We start from the raw sequence: 22,212 nt of genomic DNA, 5'->3' as shown, positions 1-22,212 counted from the left end.
ATTATCTCTCATCAATCTGGTGCTATGTCTTCTGTCATGTTTTAAGGCATTTAACTTTTGAAGTTACAATTTCAAGAAACATAGTAAATTGTCATGCCAAACAATCATGAAATTACTGTCCATAAGAATGTATAAAGAAAAGACAATAGAAAAATGCCCTATGATAAGAGAAGTATACAGAAGCAGTGTGGCTAATGTATGTATTTGAAGGACCGGACGGCTCGAACCCGTGACCTCCTGGTCACATGATAGCAACTTTATCACTTACATCAAGGCTCCCCTTCCGAATATTATTTGTCAAATTATCTTAATTATCGTCTACTATCTAAGATAACAGAAATATGGAAGGCTAAAATTTGGTATAGAAGGAGGTACGTATTAACTAATTATCCATGATGATAAATTCTTGAATTCGATCTTCTTCCATTTGAAGCATATATGTAGAAGGGCTAATATTGTTCATGGAATTGCATAGTTTTGGGACCGCATGACCACAATAACAAAACGTGAACATATTTAATGTAGTTATCAATCCATCCATCTCCTAAGTGTTCCTTTCTATTGAAAACCAATACTAGGGGTGTTCAAACCGAACCGGAAAACCGCACCAAACCGAAAAACCAAACCGAACCGGAAAATCGCACCAAATCGAAAAACCCGATTAGGTTTGGTTTGACTTGGTTTGGTATTGAGTAAAAATATCCGAACCAAACCGACATATAAATATATAAATTTTATTTATATTTTTAAGACTTTATAGTGATTTTTCTTTAGAAAATGTAAAAATATTTGGGATCCTCTCATGTATTAACCTTGAAAGCGTAAATTAACAAAAAATTATTGTTAGATGACTAAGAAAATAACTATCATATGTTACTAAAAAAATTCTCCCATTAGAATATTTTAATAGATCATATGTTTGTCAATTTTTTTCATATTCACTAAACATATATTCACTTATCAAAGCTTTATCTATAATTTTAACAAAGTACGATTAAAATAATATTCATGTAACAAAAAAACCCGAAAACCCGACAAAAAAATTGTCACCTTCTAATATTCGGACCTAAACTGCAACCAAGTATAGCTCAACATACATGAAAATTGATATTACGACTCTCCCTTTGTTCCTAAAAGCAAATTCCTGACACTCATGAATTAGCTTGCGGGAATAAAGAAAGAACAATACTATCAATTTTCAGTTATCTTGAACTATACTTAGTTGCAATTGAGTTCCTAATATTAGAAGGCGACAATTTGCAAAAGTTATTCGCAAATGCAGATTTTCATATTGGTGGCCGGAAAATAGTAGACACAGAAAACAACAAACAACAACAACAACCCAGTATAATCCCACTTAGTGGGGTTTGGGGAGGGTAGTGTGTACGCAAACCTTACCCCTACCCTGAGGTAGAGAGGCTGTTTCCAAATAGAAACCCGACATACTTCCCTCCAAGAACTTCCCACCTTGCTCTTGGGGAGACTCGAACTCACAACCTGTTGGTTGGAAGTGGAGGTTGCTTACCATCAGAGCAACCCCTCTTGTCTAAACCGTTGTCTTTTTAGTTGCACTCATAATATTGCCAACAACGTGGCTAAAAAACATAGAATTATTAGGTAATGTTTTTACAGGAGGAGTTTTATCCTCTATTATTCTAGTATTTGGTTCGGTTTCTTGGGTGAGGGCACTTGATGGTATTTGTTTTCAACAGAAAGGAATACCTTAAAGATGGAATGGATTGGCAACTGCAATAAATATGTTTACCTTCTGTTATTGTGGTCAATACGGTTTCTCCAACACTATGTCATTCCATGAAGAATATGAGCCCAATCCAAGATCCAGATGCTCGTCCCTATATCTCTGCAGCAACTACCATTTACCTCTCTGCACACAAAAAAAATTGACACCTTTAGCATGTAGCCCACACAGGGGCGGATTTACATGCTAGTTTTAGGTGCTCAAGCACCCATTAACCTTGACGTAAACTAGGTATAGCTATAATAAAAATATAAGAAATAGGATATAACATTTTAGTGAGCACCCAATAATTAAAATGACTGACGGGTATTGTGGTTCTGAAGTGGGAGTTAAAACCTTTCTTGAAACCAAAGACCAGGTTCGATTCTTGTCATAGTACTGCCTTTATATTTTTGAATGTCAGCTTTTTGTCTTTTATGGAAAAGTTTTAAAACTTTTCCTATTCCCTTTAGGTTTTAGTTTAGGTTGCCAGACTACGTTTTAGTTTAATGCTTTTGAACTAAATTTTCCTTTTTTAGTTTTTAGTTTTTCCTTTTCCTACTTCCTTTCACCTTTAGGCTTTATTATATTAATAATTAATTAGATTTAAGTATAAGAAATGCCATCTTTACAGTCTTACAGAAAAGTTTAAAACTAAACCCTTCTTGAATTTTTGCTCATTAGGAACGTAGAGAAGGGAAAAACAAAGAACAAAGTAGACGAAACAATCAGCAAACTCTCCGGTCATTCACAACAATCTCAAAATCAGATTATCAGAACATAGCACAAGGTAATAAGATTTGGTATTTTTATTAAAGTAAGAAATTAAAAATATTCTTAGAAGGATTTTGAATTTTTTTCATGCTTATCGCTTATTCTTTGAAAGCAGATTCAATAAAAAATATTATCTTTGTTACCAACTGTGAGCAACGATGCCATTATTCATCGTTTTCAACATATGAAAAGTCGTCGATCACAGTTGTGAATTGTGACTAGAAGCCCTTTTGGTAATGATAATACTATTAGTAGTTCATTATGACTTGTGACTAAAAGTATTTGTTGGTAATGAAAATATTATTAGTAGTTTTCATATTAAGTCTTTTTTACTCTTGCATTCGAATAATTGTGCACTTATACTATGCGATTGATAACACCTTTATATTAAAGGAAGTGAGCACCCATAACCTTAAAATCCTAGATCCGCCACTGAACCCACATATGCACATGATTTGTGAATAAATTTTGATTAATTATAGTGAAACTAACAAGTCAAATATAAAAGTCACTTCAGCAATTGCAGAAATGCTTCCCCAAAAGTTTTAAACAAAAAAAAGAAGAAGAAGAGGGTCTGCCCATGCACTAAGCTCCCGTTATGCGTGGAGTTCGGAGAAGGATCGTACCACAATGGTTTATTGTATGCAGCTTTCTCTTGCATTTCTGCAAGAGACAGCTTCCACGATTTGAACCCGTGACCTCCGGGTCACGTCGCAATAACTTTGCTAGTTACGCAAATGCTCCCCTCTCCCCAAAAGTTTCAAATGTCACAAAAATCATACTTATTGGCAAATTAATTCAAAAATTATTGGAGAATTAACCACAAGCAATTGTCCAACTTTAGTGCTTTTTCCATAGGCTATGTAATATTTTTGGTCTTTGGTCTTTGGTCTTTGGTCTTTTCATTTATATTTATCACACATGATGGATTAATTTGAACAACAACTATAAATTTTACCGTCTGTTATTAAATTTTAAAATGCACAGAGAGTATAAATATTCGGTGCGAATAAATATTTACCTTACATATTTTACCTACCAGATAAATTAATTAAATAAAAGTTAATTAATTTGTACCTTCAAGCTAAGATATCGACATAAGTTACTAGTTTGATTATACAATAAAACGTTTTGTTGATTTTAAGTATTTAATAAACAATGAAGCTCTCTTATACCATAAATAAATAATTTCAAGTACTTCCGTAACTGAATGTTATTTGTGATGACTTGGGGTTGTCCCTAAAAAAATGAACATTTATGGCGACTAACTTGCAGCAAATAGCAGAAAAAGAAAAAAAAATTAGAAAATGCAGCCAGTCACTTTAGTGGCGATAACGCGAGTCGCCACTATAAAACCTTAGTTTAGCCGTAGTTGCGATAATTTTACGTTCTTTTGTCGCCGCTAAATCTTACTTTATTTATAAAACCTGAATTTGTCGTAGTTGCGATAATTTTACGTTTAGTGGCGATCAAAGTCGCCGCTAAATCTTACTTTAATTAAAAACTTACTTTTAATTAAAATTAAAATTTACTAATAATTGCTTAAATAAATAACACTAGTCCATTACTAATATGATGAATACCAAATATATTTTTCAATAAAATTAGTAGGATTTTTTATGGCCATAATATAATTAAGCAATTAAAAATTCATCTAAAGATATTTACACATGAAAAAAAGAATCATTAAAATATTTTTAAACTCCTGTTTGCCAACAATTACCTTATCAAAATACTGAAGTAAAAAAGAGAGAGAGAGAGAGCAAAACTTCACTTCGATAACTTGATATTAAGGAAGAAAGGAATTAAGAGAATTTGACGTCATTTAGAAAGATATGACAAAATGAAGGTCTATATGGCATGAGAGAATAATTCTACTCTTTCAGTAGAATTTTCTCGATATTTAGAACAATCAATTTTAAGATGGTCTTTTCATTTATATTATCATACTGATGCCTTAATTTGAACCGCAACTATGAATTTTACCTTTTGTCATTAAATCTTAAAATTAATATAGAGAGAGTATAGAAATTCAGTACAGATAAATTATTACGTTATATGTTTTAGCTGCCTATAACCTACCGCTTCAAGATGAATTGATTAAATAAAATTTTATTAATCCTCGTATTCAAGCTAAAACATCAACATGAATTGCTATTTGATTACATAACGTAACAATATTTTATTATTTTAAAGTGATTTAATAAAAAAAATAAAGCTGTCTTCTTCAATTGAATAAAATAACGAGTCAATTACACAAATGGTCACTCAACTATCTCAAATGATCTCTTAAAGTCACTTTTCTTTCGTTTGTAATAACAACGTCACTGAACTATACCTATTGCATTCAGAAGATCACTCAACTAGATTTTTCAAATTTTGGATTGCCAAATACCTATTTTACCCTCTAAATTATAAATATTTATCTTCTTTTATTTTTTTTAAAACTTTTTAATATTATGATTTTTCCTTTTTAATTTATATTATGAACTTACCTATAGAATAAATAAATATTATTTATAAATTAAAAAAATAAAAGTAATTAAGCATCTATAATGCTGGAATAACAAAATAATGATCATAGTAAAATAATTAATTAGAATAACTTGTTCGCAATAATAATTTTAGTATTAACAACAAAAATTCAAAAATTTATTTACGCAATTCAGAATAAAAGAAAATAAAGGTTGTAAAATATATATTTCATGCATGTAATATAAAAATAACTATTTAAATAAAAGTATTTTTATAATATTCATTATATATTCTTGAAAATTATGCTCAATTATATTATATTTATTCCATGCACGACTTAAGATAGCATAGTTTACCCTATACAGATAGCCCCCCTGCTTTCCGGTGACATAACTTTATGTCGTCGGAAAATTGATAGAAACATAATAACATAATTGAGCATAATTTCTAAGAATATATAATGTATATTATAAAAATACCTTTATTTAAATAATTATTTTTATATTACGTGCATGTAATATATATTTTACAACCTTTATTTTCTATCATTCTGAATTGTGTAATTAAATTTTTAAATTTTTGTTGTTAATACTAAACTTATTATTACTAACAAATTATTCTAATTAATTTTTTTACTATTCTCATTATTTTTTTATTCCAGAATTATATATGCTTAAATACTTTTTATTTTTTTAATTTATAAGCAATATTTATTTATTCTATAGGTAAGTCCATAATATAAATAAAAAAGGGAAAATCATAATATTAAAAAGTTTAAAAAATAAAAAGAAGATAAATGTTTATAATTTAGAGGGTAAAATAGGTATTTGGCAATCCAAAATTTGAAAAATCTAGTTGACTGACCTTCTGAGCGCAATAGACTTAGTTCAGTGACTTTGTTGTTACAAATGAATGTAAAGTAACTTTAGGATATAATTTGGAATAGTTGAGTGACCATTTGAGCAATGGACTCTAAAATAACTAATCACATACTTTCGCAACTAAATATTATTTTCGATGACTCGGGACATTCGCTAAAAAAATGTACATTTGGTGGCAACTAAACTTGCCACAAATGGCAGAAAATGCACTTCCACCTTTACTGACGATTCTACTGATTTTTGGTGGCGCCTTAAGTCGCCACTAAAAACCTTATTTATTTTGGTCGCACGATAGCAAAGCGATGTAGTAGTACTTTCAGTTGCGACAATTTTACTTTTACTGGCGACTAATGTCGACGCTATAATGTTTTTTTTAAAATTTAAATTTTTTTTATAAGTAAAATTAAGTAAATATTATTACTAATTGCTCACATTAGTAACACTAGTCCATTACCAATAAGATGAGAACACCAAATACATTTCTCAACCAAATTACTACTTAGAATTAGTAAATAGCACAAAATAAAGTGGATCGTGAAACTCCATTTTCTACATTAAACATAATAATTTTATTGATGACATTGCGACATTTGGTTTTGAGATAATACATTGGTATTGGATCAGATTTTTATGTTTAGTTTAGAAAATGGATCATGATATACGGAGGATTATATTTCGCTCTGATTAAAATTTGGAAATTGAGATGAACCATGCTTCATGCTTTATGACTACTTATTTGTACAACTCCTATTTCATAAGGTACTTTTTTCCCCAGAATTTCCTATTGCAGTAGTCCTAACTTATACATTTGGTCATAGATGCACAAGTAGCATGTTATATATATATATATATATATATCTTTAACCATATGTCTTGGTTTCGAGCTTAGATTCCCAATGCAAATCCGAAATAGTTAGATCCCAAATTGGATACGAGACACTGGGTGCGAAACCAAAAAAAGGAGTTCAATAAGAGTTGTCTAATTTTTGTAGGCGTGCTCTTGTATATTTTGGTTGTTGCTACTGTTTATTACTTTATTTTCACCGTTCCTTGAGCCGAAGATCTATGAGAAATAATCTCTCTATCTCCACAAGGAAAGAGTAAGGTCAATGTACATACTATCCTCCCCAGATTTCATACGTGGGATTACACTAAGATTTGTTTTTGTTGTGGTGCTCTTATTTTGGTTTTTCAGTTTCACTAAGGCATAAAACCAAAACTAAACTAGTTTGACTGTGCTCTAACAAAAGGCTATTACTATTTCCAATTTTGTTTTAGGCAACAAAAGTAATATGAATGTAGTATAAATTCTCAAAGAAACTGGAAAAAGTTACATATAGAAACTGCTATTACAAAAAGAAAAAAAAGTTCTAGCCGTGAAAGTAGCCACTAATGTTTATATTAGGGTAGATTGTCTACATCATACTTCTTGAGTGCAGCCCTTTTCCGGACCTTATGTGAACGTGAAATACCTAATGCACTAGACTACCCAATTTTTTTAGGCAACAAAAATAATATGAATATAGTATAAATTTTCAAGAAACTAGAGAAAGTTACATATAGAAACTGCTATTACAAAAAGAAAAAAAGTTACCACCAAAGGATGTGGTGCAGTGGATGAGACTGCTCCTCCCTTAACCAAAGGTCTTGGGTTCGAGCCCTGGGTATAGAAAAATCCTTGGTAAGGACGCTTTCCCCCGACTAGGGCCCTACGCGGTGCGATTCCGGATATAGTCGGACTCTAATGCGGGTACCAGACACTGGATGGGAAACCAAAAAAAAAAAAAGTTCCAAACTTCTACTATTATCTTTTCTAATAAACTTTTCTTATTAGTCCTTGACCCCCTTTGTCAGTTTCTGATATTATTTCATATTCAAAACAAAAGCAAGATTTTAGAACCTCCTCAATGTCTCTTTTAGCAGCAGCCATGACTGAAACTTAACACGACGGCTATCTCTATCCGACATTATATTAAACAATTTTTTTCCTATCTCAAACGACGTAAAAGCATCAATAGCACAATATTCAACTTGTTCATAGCTCAAATTCTCATCATCCCACTTACTCAAAGTATTATTCAATTGCTTCTCCATAACTTTCCCAAGTACTGCTTTCGCCATTCGCTTCAAATCCATTTTTCCATAGATTTCTTCTCCATACGTCAACAATGCCAGTTTGTTCAAATCAACAGTATTCGCCACGTACAGCCCGTGATCGCATAACAACTTCTCAACATCTCCCTCAACTCCAATACCAACAAACGTGTTATTAGGATCAATGAGAAAGTCTACGAGGCTCTGGGGAATGAAATCTCTATGAAGGAGTTGAAATATTAGGCAACGATCGCCAATGGAGAGCTGAAGAAGAGCAACTGAGTGCTCGTCCTCGTCCTCGTCCTCGGGTTTAGAACACGGGAGCCATTTGATATTCAGACTGATAAGGAGCTTGTGGAGTCTACGACGACGTGTGTGCACAGTTTGTAGAATCCAATGATCAACAATTGTTGCTTTTTTGGTGGCAGTAACTTCGATTTGGGACTCGTAGAAAGGCACAATGTAATCAGCCATCTGGCGACTCGTAGCACAGTGCACAAGGTATTTCACGTTCAAGTAGGGTTCAGGAAAGTATCGCACTCCAAGAAGTGTGACGTAGACAGAATGAATGATAAAAGAATGAATTATAATGTAATATTGTTAAATACAGGGAATTTCAAGCTCTATATATAAGAGCTTAAAATGACCTGAAAAATACAGAGAATTTCAAACTCTATATATAAGAGCTTAAAATGACCTGAATAGAGTGGGATTGGGATTGGACTTTCTTATTTGAGGATATCCTAGTTGGTTTTGGTTTTAGTTTCGGAAACCCAACTTTCCTTTTACGGATCGGTTCTCTCAGGTCAAATAAACAAGTAAAATAAATTTCCTATCTCTCCGACTAAATTGCATATAATAGCAGCTCACAAAAATTAGACAATTCGAATAAAGAAAATCACTTCAAATATTTGAAACTTTCCATATATTATGTTCCATATTAACGGTGTTGAAACCTTTAATCTTAGCGGAAAAAAAATTGCCATCTTACATACTATTTGTCCTTATATAACAACAGCGACAAATCCAGTAGTTTCTCATAAGTGGGTCGGGAGAGGGTACGATATATGTAATCTTATCCCTACCTCTGGAAGGACAGAGAGATTGTGCTACATGTCCTTATAAACATACATTTTAAAGTCGTATGTGCTTCGTCCATTTTCTTTTATACAATGATATTTGATCATATTGGGCCTAAGTGTACGTCTTACCTCCCAGACCCCACTTGTGAAAAATTACTGGGCGTGTTATTGTTTTTGTTGTTGTTATATTTATTATATTTAAAAACTAATTTGATAGGAAAAACATCACAATTAAGTTTAAAAGCTAAATATTTTAATACTTTGAATTTTTAAAAATTTACTTAAATATTTTTAAGACTTAAAATTAACATTTTAATGTGCCAAAAAGAAAGGAGTGTCAACAAAAGAGAATATTTTAACAATGGAGTAAATATAAATACTAAAGCCATATTAATACTGCAAATATCAATTTACCGCGTGATGCACAATGGACCAGAGTAACGGAGAACGCCGTGGGAACCAGCCGGAATACCACCGGAACCCTCATTCTGCGTCGCCGAATTGGCCTTCCGACGAGACTGTCTCTCTTAACGACGACAATCATAGAAGAAACTTTCCCGGCGATGGCAACCACTACAATCGCCGCCAACATCACCATCACCACCACCACCAAAACCCTAATTCCGAGCAAAATTTCGGTGGTTCTCCGCTTCTTTCAGCTCGTAAGAGACCTTACGATCAATCAACATCTGGTACGAAGCATTATTCTCCCGCTCCTAATTAACAATTCCGAAAAAGAAATCACCTGGTTCTAATTTGTCTGGCACTTTTGTTTATCAAGAATAAATTTGACTAACTTTTTAGAGACTTGATTATTTCATTTTTAAAAAAAAATAAAATGAGTTTGAGTTTATATATACTGATAGTGAGATTTAACCTGATATATTAGGTTACGTACCATTTACTATAATTTACCGATTAATGCTTATTAAATGGAGTTGCCTGCAATTACCTTTTAAGCGACATGGTTGTGTACAAAATCTTTACACTGTCAGTTCATTGAACTTTAAACTCAATTAATTTTTTTTTGGAATCTGTAGAAAAGTGTATTCTAAGTTAACTGGTAGAAAGATGCATTTTAAAATGTTGGTAAAAGTTATATACATTGAGGTGTAAAGTTTTTTTTACACTATCCATGCAATTTTAACCTGTTATAGTAGGTTATGCTGATTTAGTATAGGTTATCAACTAATGCTTATTAAATGGAGTTACCTGCAATAAGTGACCTGATTGCATAGAAAATCTTTATACTGTCAGTGCATAGAACTTAAACTCAATTAGAATTTGGATATTTTTGAAACTTTAGAAAAGAGTATTGTATGTCAAAATTCTCCTTGTAAAATTGGTGGAAAGATACATTCCAAAATGTTGGTAAGTTCAGTTAGTTGAATCCCTGGAAGCGAAAGAGCCAAATGTTGAGCATGTTGTATTTTACTGAGTGTTTGTAAGCTGTAGCAGTATATCATAAGCATGACTTTCTGAATTTTGGAAAACCTTTTAGACTCTCAGGTTCGCTTTGGATCTGTGAAACTCTATGTTGTAGGAGTACCAAGACCAGCCGAAGAAGAAGACGTAAGTCTCTGTCGTTAAGAATTTTGAATAATGATATCTTTTTTCCTTGTATGTTGTGTATTGTTTTTTATGACGGTGGTGTTCGGGTCAGCTTGCGCACACTTAGAGTGTTCCACTGAATTACCTCCCACTAGCACAGATACCGCTAAATTTTGCCCACCAAAGCTTAGGCAGATGGGAACAAATCTCCTAGTGTTTTGCCTCCTCTGAGATTTGAACCAGAGATCTCATAGTTTTTCTCCCTCTTTATTGACCACTGAGCCATAAAAACCTGGTGTTCTGTTGGCGCTTAGTTGTATCGACAAAGTGGACTTCTGCACACTATGAGTTATGCTTAAGAGTGGGACTTGAGGCTTTTAAGAGCTTAGTTATAATAACCAACAAGAACTACTACTATTAGCCTCAACCCAAAGTAGTTGAGGTTAGCCATATAAAGCTTCTATATCTATATCCATCTTCATCCAAAAATAAAGCCTCTACATCCATTCTGCTTCAATTAGCTAGGCACTTGTTCCAGTTCTAATAATTGATTTTTTGAGACCTTCTTAAATGTCTTATAAATCTAGAGATTCTAGAAATCTCAGAGGTAACCTACAATGACATGCAAATCTCTGACCAAATGCAAAAAACGCCAGGAGAATATCATACTTAATGTAAGTTTACTAATGTTGTATTTATTGAGACAATGGATGACTCTACGGCTCTACCTGAGGCATATACACACCTTGCCCATACTTTTTTAACAGTAACTTGGTGTTTTTTAATGAAAGTTTTGTTACTGAAGAAAAATTATACCACTTAATCAATCTAGTTGGTATCACCTATATTAATACTTTGCCTCCATTTGCATCTATGTCTGGTGAAAATATTATTGGTGAGTAGTTACATATGAAAAGCGACTCATGGTTTTCGATCTAACAACCAACCGGCAGAGTACATAGGTGATGTATATTCCAGTAATTTTAGCAATATACTGTGGTCATTGCATCTACTAAGACTAGGCTACTACTTTGAATTAAGTTCATGCTGTCTTCCCTTTGTCAAAGGTCCCTTTTTTTAATATTTGTTCTGGATATCAATTAGCTATTTTCTTTTTTGCCTCAAAATTTATTAAATTGTGAATAAGTTGCAATATCACAAAGCAACTTGTGTGAAGTAGAGTATACTCCTCTATCTTTGGAATTTCTAGGTGTCCTATATTTTACATAGATACTTCATTTGTCTTGAATTAAATGGATATGTTATGGACCATATGGTATCCATGGTGTTCAATTAAGATCAATCAACTACACCTCAGTCCCAAATTACATGCAGAAAACCAACAGATAGTCTCATCCCTGTTGGAAGAATGGGTTAACCACTTGCTTTTGTCCAACTTCAGTGAGGGTCTTTTCCCTGTCCAATGATCCAGTAACTTCCCAATTTTCTGGGATGTTTAACTATTTGAAATTTCATCACTCAAGTCCTTGCAGATTCCATGTTTAGCTATGTTCATCATCTGGGCATTTCGAAAGTATTCTTACATATTAACACATGCATCTTTCAATTCAGGTTCGTTCTGTTTTTGCTGAACATGGGAATATTATTGAGGTTGTTCGGCTCAAGGATAAATCCACTGGTTTGAGGAAAGGTAGAGGAATGTGGTAATAGTTGCCGTTGCCAGGTCATCTGGTAGTGTACTTGTTATAGTTTACAGTGATGGTGTTGCTTTATCAAATGTCATGCCATCTGCACTGGGTTATGTATTCGTAAAGCAATTCAAAGAATTTAAATTACTCTGGATCATTTAAAATACTAGGATTTAATCTTATTCCTCCTCCTTGCTATTTTCTGCTGTTGACATTCACTATATTCTCGGCACATGTGTCATCATATTACTTTTTGACAAGTATAGACGTCAGATAAAAGTGAATATTTTTCCCTAAACAGAATAAAAATGAATAATGTATTTACACTGCAGAATGCTGTTTTGTGAAGTATAGCACGCTAGATGAAGCTGATAGGGCGATTGGAGCATTCCATGGTCGATATACTTTCCCTGGGGTGAGTTTCCTTCTCAGTTGTGAAGTTAAAATCATTTACCCTCTCAAGAAAATATTGATCCCCTCTTACTCGGTTTGTATATATTTCTTGCTTGCAGGGTGAGGTTCCCTTAATAATTAGGTACGCTGATGGGGAGCGAGAACGTCTTGGTAATTGTTTTGTTGTCTCACTGTTCAAGTTTTAGATAATATAGATCTAATGCCGAACACAAGGATCATGAATAAAGCTCCCACCCTTGCGAAGTCCTTATCCTTAAATAGCCAACTTGAGTTATCATAAGCTTAACTAAAGCAAATTCGCTCCCTTCTACTATCTATGTTGTCCACCACTCACTGCCCACCAAGGCAGTATGTAAAAGTTGACAAGCTTCTCTGTAAAGATCCATGTGCGATTGAAGTTGCATTTTCCAGGAAAACACATTAGTCAGGATAAGGCTATAGTAAACAATTTTAAGAATAATACTCACAAGGAATAATACTAAAGCAAATTCGCTCCCTTCTACTATCTATGTTGTCCACCACTCACTGCCCACCAAGGCAGTATGTAAAAGTTGACAAGCTTCTCTGTAAAGATCCATGTGCGATTGAAGTTGCATTTTCCAGGAAAACACATTAGTCAGGATAAGGCTATAGTAAACAATTTTAAGAATAATACTCACAAGGCTAAGGGGCCTAGGGTATTTTGACCAGCTACCTAAACTTTTGAAATCTAAGGTAATGAAAATGGAATTCAAGAACTACATCTTTCTGGTCACAGAGAAACATTTAAGTATTACATGACAAAGAGGTAAGTGTTTCGATAATTTGTTACGTTTGATAGATGAAACGAATGATTATTTGCAAGTCGCTCCATCTGTTCATAGATCTGTTGGTACTGATGGGGAGACTGCATTTTGTAAGGGTTTGAATTCTGAACAGAATCCAGGGAATGAGTATATCAAAATAGTATTTTTGATGAATTGACATGGAGTATTTTATCAAGTGTATACAGTCTGAATTTTCAGTTATCACTTTGCCTCTCTAGAATTCTAGGTGTTTATTTGCCTTATGTTGTTATTTCTATCCGCTTTTACCTCTTTTCTCTCTCATTGTAGGAAGCTTGGGTGAACAAAATCACAAACTTTATGTTGGTGGTCTGAGGAAACAAGTTTCCAAAAGAGAAGTTGAGCATGTATGCTCCACATATATGTGTTTTAAGCCAAGACATGCAGATTCTATCTTCCCTTTTTGCTCCTTCCTTTTTCACTGTTACTCTTTCTCTAATTTGTGCATTCTGTATACATATGCAAAGAATCTGCATGTTGACATTCTACTATTTTCATGCTATATATTTTACGTACTGGGCACAAATTCTAGGTTTTTTGTTCTTAGTGCTATTGGATAAAAAGAAATATGTAGCAAATAATTCTGCAGTGATGTCATGGTTATAGGTTTATCAATTATAATTTTCATTTAATGGATATAAGTGATAAAGATTAATCCTTGCTCCATTCCAGTTTACCGGACACATTTTTCGATCTAGGATGTAGTAACGCTTCATGAACTATGTCAAATAACAAGCTTTATTCAGTTCCCATGTTTGAAAGACGAATTCATATCATGATATCATGTACCATTAGTTAATGATTATTTCTTTATCTCTATATTATATGAAATCCAAATAAATTCTCAATCTATATACACGGTCAAATTAAGTAACAGATAAGAGACCGAGGGACAATTTGTTTCTCTTTTGAGCCAATGGAAAAGTTCTGAGTTTGGATGCACGCCTTTGGTGGCAGGTATTTTCTCCATATGGAGTTGTTGAAGAAGTCTTTTTCTTGCTTGATGAACAAAAACAACGCCGTGGTATGTAACAGCAACTCTCTTCTTTCTCGTTCTCTCTCTGTTCTCTCTCATTATTATTTTTACATTTAGCATGCAGGAGCGTTTGCATTTGGTAACAGTTTGCAAAGATGCTTTCTCACTGAACCTAGTTTAAGACATATATCCCTGTTGCTATAGCTTCTTCTCTAGTTGCTGCCAACAATTCAGCTGGTTGCATATTCTCAATTTTATCTAGGGTGTTAAGTGGACGAGTTGGTTGAATTTAGGCAGGTCAAAATGGGTTAAATCAAAATAATGGATGGGTCATTAGCCCGCTTAAATGTTACTTGGGCTGAGATGAGTTAGGTCAAGATGTGGCTAAACAATAGGTTATAGCCCAACCCACCCAACTCTAACAAAGTTTTAGTTACTTTGTTTATTTTCTTATAATTTGTTGTGTTACCAAATAAAAATTTATTATTGTTATTGTTATTATTATGGCTATATTTTATGCTAGTTTCAACAACAACAACTACCCAGTAAAATCCCACAAAGTGGGGTCTGGGGAGGGTAATGTGTACGCAGACCTTACCCCTACCCCGATAGGGAAGAGATGCTGTTTCCGATAGACCCTCGGCATTAGTTTCAAATTTATTATTATGGCTATATCAAACAAAAGTTTCTAAAATATTTTGACAAGTTCTCTTATAGGTCTATTTAGGCTACATATTTAGGCTTTAGCCCAAATCAGCCAAACTTATGAGCCGACTTGGGTTGTGCTCAAATTGGCCCGCAATGAAAATATGCCCAGCCCATCCTGCCCAGACTTGCGTGGGTCATATTTTCATGCGCTAAGTTTGCCACCCAATTTTACCAATCAAGTGCACTGCTTCTTGACATTTTTTGAATAGTGTAATTGCATTTGCCATATTTGGTGCTCATGCTTATTGTTCTGCTACCCGTACGTAAAATTGATATGTGCTGACCTACATCTGGTTTGTCTATACACACTCTGTTTTTTAACTTTTTTTGCTTGGCGTTGATATTATTCCTGCCTTGAAGGAAGTGCTTTTGTCAGTTTTGCTTGTAAAGACATGGCGGTTGCGGCAATGAATGCACTACATGGTACCTATGTAACGACGAAAGTAAGCCCCTGTATTAATATATATTTATGGTCTAATCTGAAACCAATCTCCTTTCTCCCATTCTCTTGTGGTTCAGGTCTGAAACCAAATATCCTTTCTCCCATTCCCTTGTGGTTCAGGTCTGTCATCAGCCGTTGATTGTTCGATTTGCGGATCCTAAGAAGCCCAAGGTGGGCGAGTCGAGGTGTGTATCCATCCATGAAATTTTACTCTTCCCTTTATCTTTGTATGGATCAACCATTGCTAGTTTTGGAGTACCACTTCTTGTTGGATGAGTCAAATACTCTTTCCGAATAAACAAATAGTTATTTTGGATGAAAAAGTTGAACACAAATTGAAGAAACTAGAATGGAGCTGATATTCTTCTCTCCCGAGTGTGATATCTCAGATTCTCTTGATCGAGAAAGTTAAGCACTTCTAAGCAGTGTTTCAGAAAGCATTCTTTGGGCTAGTCCCGGGACACGCCTAAGGCAGGGTGTGTGAAAACGCACTGGGGCGATTCTGGGGGGTGAAGATATCAGTGGGTGCACACCCCAAAGATGAGGCGTAGGTCCAGGGCAAAAAAGGCGTCTCAAGACCACACGTCCGTAGCTTTTAGTAAATTGGGGGCAAAAATTGGCAATTCCCTATTATCTTTGTCCAATTCTCTCTTCGTTGGGCCCCAAATAGGCAAAAAATACTTCGGCGGCAGCAGCACAATAGGGAAGAAATTGTTGAGGCTAGAGATTGGCAGGCTCTTTTATCTTTTTGCTTTACTAAATCTTTCTTCTCTTACAAGATTGTCTAACCGTCATGCTTTCTATTTGGGTTGTGTTCCTGTATTATCGAACCCAAATCTCCACTGTTCCCTTTATTTAACTTTCTGGCTTTCTTTTTCTGCTCCTTCTTCTGAAGTTGGGACAAAATTCAAAGCACTAAAGAACATGGTTTTCTTGCAAGGTTTGCTTTTGTTTATTTTATTTATTTCTTGTTTTTATGACATGTTATCAGCAAACAAACAGTAAGCTTCATGATTTCTGAGATATTAGTTGTTCATTGACCTTTTTCGTTGGAGGCCAAAAAATGAGTCGTGGTTAGTTGTTCAAAGGGAAAGATGTAAATACCCATTTTACTAATATGTGGATAATATATCTCTAAGGTTATTTTTGAGAACATAAAAATGGGTAGGGTGCTAACATACTACCTTCATGTAGTATGTTAGCAAGACCCTATATGTGTGTGTATGCATATACATACAAAACCACTTTGATTTTTTGACTTTTTTTCTTGCAAAGGTGTTTTTTTTTTCCGGAGATGGGTCAAAAATGCCCCCGAACTATTGAAAAAGGTCTAAAAATACCCTCCATCCACCTAATGGGTTAACAATACCCTCCATCTACATTTTTGGTTCACTTATGCCCTTTAACCGTTAAGTCAATGCTGATTTAAAAAAATAACTATTTAAATTTTTCGTGGAAGCTTCTTATTGATCGAAATTAAAACATCTAACCTATTAGAAAGACCCACCGATATCTACCCATTTTTCTAACCCGCCCCAAATACTAACCTGACCCGAATAAAAAGTTCAAATAAAAAAAGACGCCCCACTTCCATTTAACCCACAGATTTACATATGTTCATTTCTTGATTAATTTCATGTATAGCATTATCATCGAATAAAGGTTTTGAACAAATTAAACAAACAAGAAAAGCCTAGCATGAATGAGCCAATGATTTTCTCGACAATAACGTGGGTCGGAAAACTAGGGGTAATCCAACGGTTTATGATATCTTCCAAACAATCTCTTTGAGATCTTTCCGTTATGTGAAAATGACTAAATTACTCATCTTGAATATAATGCAATTTGTGTCTATCATGTAAATTGAATTGGATGCCATAACAAGAAAAAGAAAACCACGTAGTAAATTTGCGTCTATATGTCCTCTGCAACTTCCACGGAGCTTTTGTTCCATGGAGTTTGATAGAAGTAGGGCCTCTTTTTTATAGTTGAACTTTTTGTTCGGGTCGGGTTAGTGTTTGAAGCGGGTTAATATGAAAAGCTGGTAGATATGGGCGGGTCTTTCTAATGAGTTAAATGTTTTAATTTTGGCCAATAAGAAGTTGCCACGTGGAATTTAAATAATAAATATTTTTAATTCAGCATTGACCTAACGGTCAAAGGGCATAAGTGAACCAAAAAGGTGAATGGTGGAGTATTTTTAATCCAATAGGTGGATGAAGGGTATTTTTTAACGTTTTCCAATAGTTTAGGTGTATTTTTAACCCTTTTCCGTTTTTTTTGGCTTTCTTGTTTGAGTTGTTAGTTAGATGCCACTTAGAACACTGTTAATTTATATCTCTGTTACTATTATATTTTTGTTATTGTTGTGTGCTTAATTGCTTATATACTTATTAATTTCCTATTTCTTTATTGGATTTTTGATGAATTTCATACATTAGTGTTTAAGCATTGGTGGACAGAGTTACTCGGTACCTGTGCTGGTGGGAGGTATAGGTACCCAGTGAGATTAGTGGAGGTGCGTGCAAGCTGGTCCGGACATTGACTCTATAGAAAAAAAGAATTTCATTTCCTATTTCCTTATTGGAATTTTATGAATTTCATACAATTGTTTGTGTAATTTATATAGGAATAGTTTTTCCATATGTTTATGTTTATTTTATTTTTATATAAAAATGTAAAAAAGTAAATATTCATGGCCTGTGCCTCAGGACTCATCTCACTCCATCTGAGATAAAGTGCCTAGTCTCACACTTCCTCCTTTTAAAACAATGCATCTACCTCCCAGAGTCATCATGCCCGGCATCTAGTATCTTCTGTAACAAGTTGCTATAGATGCTTGTTCCTATACCACATTCTCTTCATTCCTTCAGTTCTTTCCCGGTGCATTCTTATTCAAGTCCTGCTCTGGTCCAATGCATTAGACTAGCTTTTAGTTTATCTTGCCTCTTGTATTTTTACTTGCTGGTTTCCTTATCTGAAACTTATAACTTGCAGGGCGCCATCCCATATGAATGAGCAATTTAATGGGAATATAGCAGCTAACCAGTCTAATCACCAGAGTCCAAATAAGGTTATTGTTCAATATTCTCCATTAAGTAGATGGAAGCATGTCGTAATGCGAGTTTTACTATTAGAATAGCCTAACTTTTCTATTAAGAGCTGTATGTTTTTTCAAGAGTGCATCTAATTTTGTGCTATGAGAGCTTAATCTTTCTTCCTTTTTGACAAAGGAGCTCGATCTTTTTATCACAATGCAAATGGTCTTGCCTATTTGAAAAATGTAACTTCTTTATTTAAAGAAAATGCAATCCCCAGTACATAATTACCTACGAAAGATAATTAGAAAAAAGTATGTTTCAAGTATCTGTTGCTTTTTGCAGACTCCAAATAACAGAAGCAATCCTCAGACAGTTTTCAGCACTTATGTCGGATCAGATATTGTTTTGCCATCAGCTGCATCTTCTGTCAATGCAAGATCTTTAAATGGTGAGATGGTGGAGTCTATAGATTGTGAATGGAGCGAACATATCTGTCCTGATGGATTCGTATATTATTATAACTGCATGACGTGTGAAAGCTGGGTAAGTTTCATTAAGTGTCCAATTTCTTTTTTAACACTGGATCCCATGCCCCTCATAATGCATGGATGCCTGAAAACATGCAAACAGTGGGAGAAGCCTGAGGAATTTGCACTTTATGAAAAGAAAATGGAAAAGTTAGATCTGCAGCAACAGGATCAGCGCAATTTAAGACTTCCAGTCCGTAATAATCCAGAAGTTTCTCAAATGCGTGAGGTACAGCTTTCCTCAGAGAAACCTTCCGTTCACGCAGCAGTTAGTGATTTTCAACTTGTAGTTTTAGTTTTTTTTATTGAATGTTTCCGATTTGATTTTGTGCATGAAACTTGTTGGCTTTGATCCATTGACTAATGAAATCTTGTTATACTAGATTTGCACATCTTATGACTCATTTGATTGAATTAAGGCAATAACCACCATTGTATGGGAGGTTTTTAAGTATAGTACTCCCATAAAGATGCTCTGAACGGCATAAAAATATAGTTTGAAAGATATAGCTGGAAATTTTGTGCATGATATGATGCAGATATGAAGCCGCAGAAACTATATGTTTTGGTGCATAATGATGCATTGAAAAACTCAAAGTTATCTTGATATGAGATCTAGAAGGTTAGAGGTAGTCAATGCATACATCTTAATAAGTACCTTTACAACAAAGGAGTTTTTCATTCTGATGACACTATATGTGTTTTCTGATTTTTCAGGAACTCAAAATTCATTCTGCTGACATTATACATGTTTTCTGAATTTTCAGGAACTCGAAACAGGAAGCTCAACGGTTCCTCTGGCTTGTGTCTAAACTGCATTGGTTTTCATTTTTGAAGTGGCTAGAACTGAAGCGAATGGTATTGGATTTTCAAATACAAGTGAGACTGGCCGTGAGAGGCAACATTTCTGAAGACTGGATTTCTTGGAATTCAGGTCTGCTTATTCTGAGTATGCAAATTTGTACCACATTTCAATTTGCTTGAGATTTACTGCGAGCTTCAGTAATTCTGTTAGGTGCCTCTTCCCAATTAGTAGCAAATATGACTGTATAGTTGTATATTTGGTCTAAGCTTTAGGTTTCTTTGCTTATTCTCTGTGTTAGTGGAATATTGAATTATTACTAGTACAGATGTTGTTGCAATTAACTTTCCTTTTTCATCAGTTCTCAGGGTCTATTGGAAACAACCTCTCCGCCTTCCAGGATAGGGCAGTGGCGAAGCCAGAAATTTTCTCAAGGGTGTTCAAACTTGAAATAAGTAAAAAAAAATTCGATAAAGGGTGTTCAATACATGTTATGTACCTCTAAAATATAGTAATATTTTACCTATCTAAACAGTGTAGCTTTCCGACAAAGGGCTGTCAATTGATCACCCTAACCCAAGTGTGCCTTCGCCCTTGGGGTAGGGGTAATGCTGCGTACATCTTATCCTCCCCAGACCAAACTTGCTGGAAATTACTGGGCTTGTTGTTGTTAATAGTACAGATGTTCGGACACCTTTCTCAGCCTTTTGTCTAAGACCAAACGCGCCCTAGTACAAATGTTCGGCTGAGTAGAGAACGTCTAGTTTTAAAAAGTAGACTTGACTTCGTCTTTAATTAAAAGTTCATCACATGAACCCATTCGTTAGTCACCATAACTATGACCATTAATAAAAGAAAAATTAGACAACGATAAATACTTAAAGCTACTTTATCTTTGCTGACACTCATTTTTTTACGGAATTTTTACATTCCTATACACTATATGAAACTATATAACCCTCATACTCAAGTTTTACTATAATTACATTTTATATATCCAATTACCATTTATGTACATTTTAAAGGAATTAATAGTAATAATTATTGTCCTAAAATTACTTTAACATATCTTCCACTCCCCACGTTTCTCTCTCCACATCCCACGCCCCTCTCCCACGTATCTTGCACAAGAGAGTAGCAATTCCACCATTGACAACCATTAAAAAGCTTTGAAGCTTTGAATTCAAATTTGGGTTTTCAAAAAATATTATTGGATGTTGTTGCAAAGAATTGAGAATTCTCTTTACGTCTCTCTCTATCTCTCAATCCCAAATTTCAGTAATGTAAAGCAAAGAAAAAGAGAGCAGTAATTCCACCATTGACAGCCATTAAAAAGTTTTGAATTCGAATTTGAGTTTTCAAAAATTATTATTTGTTTGGATTGGATGTTGTTGCAAATAATTGAGAATATAGTTTGGAGTTTATATCTCAATTTTGAGGGGCTTTTTGGTGAAGATTAGACTTGGTTTTGACTGAATTTCGGATTGAAACTCGAAGAAGAAGAAGAAGAAGAAGAAGAAGAAGAAGAAGAAGAAGAAGAAGAAGAAGACATGACATACATTATACTGCAGAAATTGTAGTAAAATTATAGAAAAATTGTATTATGTTGTTTATATAATTTTTTTTAATTCATTTAACTATTGTATGAAAGTTGAACAACATTGTATAAAAATTATATTTAAGTTGTATCATATTGTAGTTGTATATAACTGAGTAGAAATAATATATGAAAATTGTAGATAAGTTGTATAATATATAATTAGTTGTATGAAATTTGTTTTTACTATGTATAAATCAGATACAAAATATACAAAAGACATATTGTATAAATTTTGTATAAAATTTGTATTTAAGTTGTATGTTATTGTAGTTATATTTAACTGGGTAGAAATAATGTGTGAAAGTTGTAGATAAGTTGTATAATATATAATTAGTTGTATGAAATTTGTTTTTACTATGTATAAATCAGATACAAAATATACAAAAGACATATTGTATAAAATTTGTATAAAAATTGTGTTTAAGTTGTACGATATTGTAGCTGTATAAAAATTCTTAGTGTATACTGTGTAGAGTAATGATGTCACTTCATAGAGAAATGAACTTCCTCTGTTGGAACATAAGTTCTGTGATTCACCATCCTCTGCTTTTAGTCATGAGATGTTTGTATGAATCTAAGTGTTGTAGTAATGAAGTGTTGTTTGAGTTATGTGTTTGTCACACCTCCTTTTTGC

At 33.8% G+C, this 22,212-nt stretch overlaps 2 protein-coding genes across 3 annotated transcripts; one reads left to right on the top strand and one right to left on the bottom strand.

Annotated features, from left to right (window-relative positions):
• Positions 1-7,761: 7,761 nt before the first annotated feature.
• Positions 7,762-8,436, bottom strand: LOC107797416 (3'-5' exonuclease-like). Its single transcript, XM_016620315.1, has one exon. The coding sequence runs from the start codon at positions 8,434-8,436 to the stop codon at positions 7,762-7,764; it is 675 nt and encodes a 224-aa protein (XP_016475801.1).
• A 998-nt stretch (positions 8,437-9,434) lies between these two features.
• Positions 9,435-20,530, top strand: LOC107797420 (uncharacterized). Of its 2 annotated transcripts, XR_001650689.2 has the most exons (14): positions 9,435-9,736; positions 10,546-10,616; positions 12,168-12,246; positions 12,577-12,659; positions 12,757-12,808; positions 13,753-13,829; positions 14,440-14,506; positions 15,527-15,609; positions 15,729-15,793; positions 18,606-18,681; positions 18,992-19,192; positions 19,280-19,405; positions 19,944-20,110; positions 20,340-20,530. XR_001650689.2 is itself a non-coding variant. In XM_016620318.2 (13 exons), the coding sequence occupies exons 1-13, from the start codon at positions 9,472-9,474 to the stop codon at positions 19,986-19,988; spliced, it is 1,290 nt and encodes a 429-aa protein (XP_016475804.1). In that variant the 5' UTR covers positions 9,435-9,471; the 3' UTR covers positions 19,989-20,338. The 2 variants fall into 2 exon arrangements, 1 of the variants encoding a protein (XP_016475804.1); XM_016620318.2 differs by lacking the exon at positions 20,340-20,530 and having other exon boundaries at positions 19,944-20,338.
• The last annotated feature ends 1,682 nt before the right edge of the window (positions 20,531-22,212 follow it).

The sequence above is a fragment of the Nicotiana tabacum genome, chromosome 5, assembly GCF_000715075.1.
Source record: "Nicotiana tabacum cultivar K326 chromosome 5, ASM71507v2, whole genome shotgun sequence".
Lineage (NCBI taxonomy): Eukaryota > Viridiplantae > Streptophyta > Magnoliopsida > Solanales > Solanaceae > Nicotiana > Nicotiana tabacum.
The sequence above is the reverse complement of the archived record's forward strand: the minus strand, read 5'-3'. Positions and strand labels throughout refer to the sequence as shown.

Excerpts from the sequence above, each read along its gene's own strand:
- LOC107797416 (XM_016620315.1), bottom strand. The coding sequence starts at position 8,436 with ATGGCTGATTACATTGTGCCTTTCTACGAGTCCCAAATCGAAGTTACT.
- LOC107797420 (XM_016620318.2), top strand. The coding sequence starts at position 9,472 with ATGGACCAGAGTAACGGAGAACGCCGTGGGAACCAGCCGGAATACCAC. Across the intron at positions 12,247-12,576 it reads ATCCACTGGTTTGAGGAAAG|AATGCTGTTTTGTGAAGTAT; the intron begins GTAGAGGAATGT and ends TTTACACTGCAG. Across the intron at positions 19,406-19,943 it reads AAGTTTCTCAAATGCGTGAG|GAACTCGAAACAGGAAGCTC; the intron begins GTACAGCTTTCC and ends CTGAATTTTCAG.